This window comes from Octopus bimaculoides, chromosome 14 (genome assembly GCF_001194135.2).
Source record: "Octopus bimaculoides isolate UCB-OBI-ISO-001 chromosome 14, ASM119413v2, whole genome shotgun sequence".
Classification (NCBI taxonomy): Eukaryota; Metazoa; Mollusca; class Cephalopoda; order Octopoda; family Octopodidae; genus Octopus; species Octopus bimaculoides.
Window position 1 is genome coordinate 6,228,521 of NC_068994.1, and position 5,161 is coordinate 6,233,681.

At 40.3% G+C, this 5,161-nt stretch overlaps 1 protein-coding gene across 1 annotated transcript in view; it reads left to right on the top strand.

Moving 5' to 3' along the window:
* Positions 1 to 5,161, top strand: part of LOC106873387 (uncharacterized) — a 17,573-nt gene that overhangs the window by 6,782 nt on the left and 5,630 nt on the right. The window contains exon 3 of the mRNA XM_052973012.1: positions 3,811 to 3,893. Within this exon, the coding sequence (XP_052828972.1) occupies positions 3,811 to 3,893 (83 nt within the window). The remainder of the gene's footprint in view (positions 1 to 3,810; positions 3,894 to 5,161) is intronic.

Sequence of the window (5,161 nt, forward strand, 5' to 3'; positions counted from 1 at the left end):
CGTGAAGTTAAGTCCATGGACACATGTAGCCTTGCCAACGTGTGTAACTGCATGTTGCCGGCCGGGAAGGTTTCCGACGTCCCGAAGCGTGATAAGTCCGTCTTTATACCCAAGAGGGTGGACGATCCTATGGATCTCACCAATTGGCGACCTTTGACGGTATGTTCAGCGATGTATCGCCTGTTTTCGATATGTTCAGCTGTGTATCGTCAGTCCCACTGTGTGGCCCAAGGTACCACACAGTGGGACTGAACCCGGAACCATGTGGTTGGTGAGCAAGCTGCTTACCACACAGTCAAGAAAATCTGTTAAAATATTCTGTGTATTGTAAGCAGTTTTTTGCTCATGAATTTTAACAGTAAAATCCTAAATGGAAAAGCAAGGGCCTTATGGACACCGATTATCCTAAATTGTAAAAGATCTGTCACTTCGCCACCGTCAGGGAAATAGCTGAGTTTATTTATTTGTTCGAGGTTGTTGATTCATTCCGCCCCGTTGCTATTCGCTGTTTCTTTTGTGTGTGATTCTTTGAGAGATAAAAAAAAAGAAGTGAACTTGATATGGGAGACGGATTTAGAAATACTGACGACTTACTGACGACCTGCGATAATTATCTTTACCGCGGAGGGACAATGCGAATATCCATACATACGTACAAACGAATACGCGCGCGCACACAATCACGCACGCGCGCACGCACACACACACACACACACACACACTACAAATGATCGGGATGTCCTAGGACTATTAAAATCTGCAGGACCTTAAGATTTTAAAGGATGATGAACAGAACAAGATGCTTTCCTTCACAACGTTGCTACCAAACAGATGACCGGTCGAAATTTACTCTAAATTAAAAAGAGAAAGCGAAACATATACTTACATACGTACGTACATCCATACATACATACATGCATGCATCCATCCATCCATCCATACATACATACATGCATGCATACATACATAGGCTAAGTCTTTTTTAAGTTCTAAAAAGACGTGCATGAACTAAGAATATATCTATCTATCCATCTATCTATGTATCTGTCTATCTATCTATCTCTCTCTCTATCTATCTATCTATCTATCTTGTGTTTCCTTTCTATATATTTATTTATTGATATTTTTTTTATTTACATTTATTTTTACTGTCCAAAGAGATAATTTAAGTCGGGTCATCTGCAGGTCAGTACCTACTGACGTAGACATGTGACTTGACATCCATTCCTCCATCCACCCTACTAAAACCGTCCACCCTGTCACCTATAAATGCTTACATTGTACATCTCTAAGTCAAATTTTTGTCTTGTTCTAATTACTTTTTCTGTCTTGCTTCTTTCTCTGTTATTTTCATTAAAACTGCTCTGAACACAAACTTTCCTCAGCCATGGGAATTTTAGCTGTTGGTGGGGTAAATCTACTCGATATAGCAGTCAAATCGCCTTATAAAAAAGAAGGCATATTGGATAAAGTCGTTTAGTTTATACTTTTTTCTCTTTAGTCTTTTTACTTGTTTAAGTTAGTGTACTGTGGCCATGCTGGGGCACTGCTTTCAAGGGTTTTTTTTAGTGAAACGAATCGCTTCCAGTACTTTTTTCCCCCAAGTCTAACAATAATTCCATTGGTCTTGTATGTCGAAGTGCTGAGTTACGGGAGCGTAAACAATGCAGCACCGGTTGTCAAACGATGGGGCGGGAAAAAACACATACATACATATACTACGGGCTTCCACACAGTTTCCGTTTTCTACCAAATTCACTCGCAAGACATTGATCAGATTAGAATAGAACACACTTGTCCAAAGTGCCGTGCAGTGGGATTGAACCAGAAAACACATGATTGCAAAAAACGCATATACACACATGCGTGTGCACACACAGACACTCACACACACAAGCAGGGTATCAAGATTGCTATGTCCTTCGTTTCCAATCTTCCAAGAAAACATATCCGGCCTTGGGGGAAATATTACTTTATTTGTAAACAGATGGGGGTTGGTGACAGGAAAAGCACCCAGCCACAGAAAGTTCACTTCAATAAATTCTGTCTGACCCATGCAGCCCTGGAAAAGGAGATGTTAAAACGACGATGATGTGTTTATTGTTAGGTGTGGCTTATAGGTGCAGGCATGGTTGTGTTTATGAAGCTTGCTTCCCGAACATGTGGTCTGCTGGTTCAATCCCACTGCATGGCGTCTTGGCTGAGTTTCTTCTTAGCATAGTTGGCTGGGTCAGCCAAAACCTTGTGAGTGGATTTCATAGATGAAAAATACATGAAATATATATATATATATATATATATGATGAAGGCTAGCAGGCCGAAACTTTGAAGTCACTATCAGCACTATTCTTATAAAAAAAATAACGTACATTATATATGTTCATTGTTGTTGTCATTGTCGTCGTCGTCGTCATCATCATCATTTAATGTCTGTTGTCCATGCTAGCATAGGTTTGTATGTATGTATGTGATAGGTTGATAGATGGACAGAGAGATAGACTGAGATAGAGAGATAGAAAAAAGGAGAGAGAGAGAGAGAGAGAGAGAGAAAGGGAGAGAGAGGGAGAGAGAGAGAGAGAGAAAGAGAAGAAACACTGTAATATGTCTGCTTTGCTCGTGATTAAAGCCTATTGGTGAATGAATCTTTGCCAATCAGCAGAATAGCTGAGGTGACTCATAATCTTATTAAATATTAATGGATGATTTAGCAGAGATGGTCTCTCGCTATACATTTTACCGTATCTAGTTGGGTTTCTCACCTTCCCAGCTTTCAAACCGATTTGCACATGTGATTCAAACATTTCCTTGCATCTCTCTCCATTCACTAAATTCCTATGAACTACAGATCCTCATTCATTCATTCGTTCGTTCAATCATTCATTCATTCATGCATAGTAGCATCCCTTTTCTTTAGAATACATATTTGTTGTCTTCCCCCATTCTCCTTCCCTCTCACTCTCTCTCTCACTTTCTCTCCTCCCCTCCCCTCTCCCCCTCTCTCTCTCTCTCAGGCCTATTCAGCATCTTAGGGAACCCATAGAAGCTCCCTTGTTGGCTTGGTTATCAGCTAATTTAGGCTCCTGGAGGCATTTACATTATGCTGCATTACAGTAAATTTAACTGCATCTCATCAACGCTAATTCTCTTTCTAATTAACTTTGCTGTTTGGTCCATCAGTCAGATCTCATGCCTCAAGTTGCTTCTTTCTAAAGCATACCCTTTGCCCTTGTAGCAGGCGATGCCGTTTCTGCTAAGTCAGTCATTTGGGATAACCCAGGCACGTGCCGTCAATAATTTCTCAGGGTAGGCAGTTGGTGAACTTTATATAGTAAAACACACAAAAAGTAAGCAAAACACAAGCACAGAACTGAGTTGAAGGCAGATTTACTTCTGCCTTTATAGTGCGTAAAGAAAACAGTGTTGTAGGAATGTACACAGCACATGTACTACAGAAGTACTATGTGTAGCTTAAATACTGAGATTAAAAAACAGAGGCAAATTATGCCTACCTAATCTACAAAGAAATAAAATATTTTGCATTGTATGCATAGTAATCAGAGGCGCAGGAGTGGCTGTGTGGTAGGTAGCTTGCTTATCAACCACATGGTTCCGGGTTCAGTCACACTGCGTGGCATCTTGGGCACACTGCTAACACAAATATGTTTGAAATAGAAAAAAAGAGAGATAGGAGTATGTTATGATTGGAATGGCTTTGATTCTAGGTTTGTTTGATCCCAGTTGACCTGGGGTTAGCTAAGAAGCAACAGCCATGACCTATACAAGTATTATATGTTTTCTTTCCCTTTGCAGCATGACCGTGAGATACGTCACTTCAACAATTACTTAGCCCATGTTCCTTGCTACTATTTGGAATCGTTTGGACACATACCTTCGTAAGAGAATTTCTTTTCATTTATTTCGTTAAGTTTTACAGTTACAGGAGTCTCGGTGCAAGAGCCAGTAAAAATGTACTGACTCTGACTCTGTGTGACTCTGACTCTGTCTGACTCTGACTCTCTCTGACTCTGTCTGACTCTGACTCTGACTCTGTCTGACTCTGACTCTGTCTGACTCTGACTCTGTCTGACTCTGACTCTGTCTGACTCTGACTCTGTCTGACTCTGACTCTGTCTGACTCTGACTCTGTCTGACTCTGACTCTGTCTGACTCTGACTCTGACTCTATCTGACTCTGACTCTGTCTGACTCTGACTGTCTGACTCTGACTCTGTCTGACTCTGACTAAACAAATTGTAATATCATCACCCTGATTGAGTAACTTCCTTGGACCAATGTAACTCTTTCATGCCAAACATCCTGATTGACCTTTGAGGTTTGAATGTCTGGCTTGAATTTTAATCACATTAGTCTTCCTCCAGATGGAATATCTCATCTGTGCATGCCACAACTACAGATGAAAGCAGTAATTCACTAACTGAACTGGTTGATCCTAGCTGTTGATAGTTTGTTACCTGTTCATCTCTCTAGCTTCTAGTAATATTCATCATTGACACAGTAAGGTTCATCTGCTGAAATAGTCTTCATTCACCATGCTGTGTCCCATGATTTTAATGTACCCTGGCTTAGGTGGTTTCATGCTAATTAACCCAATATTGGGACCCTGACAGGTGCTATTACCCTAGGTCGGAGCGGACCAGGGAACAACAGTGGTGAAGAGGTGGTAATAGGATTTTAACATACAGCGTTAAAATTTCCAATTTCACAGATTTTACCATGGTTGATGATGTAAAAGATGTAGAAGCATATTGAGTGTATCTTAATTCCAGCAGTGCATATTCATGAAAAAAAATTTTTAGTGCATTAAAGCATATAATGAAGACCCAACTTTGCATTTAGGACCCAGGAGGAATTTTTTGAGACATTTCTTTAGAAGAAAAATGTGTCTTGTACGTCATCAAATATGGTGGATTTGATTGTTTTCTACTCTGAAATTAATCAAATCAGATTTAACCTGTTAACAACACTAGCAATGACAACAATAACTAAAAAAAACAAAAAACAGAACTCTCTCTCTCTCACACACACACACACACACACACACACACACTCTCTCTCTCTCTCTCTCTTTCTCTCGCTTTCTCTTTCTCTCTCTCTCTTTCTTTCTCTTTCTCTCTCTCTCTCTCCCCTCTCTCCTCTCTCTC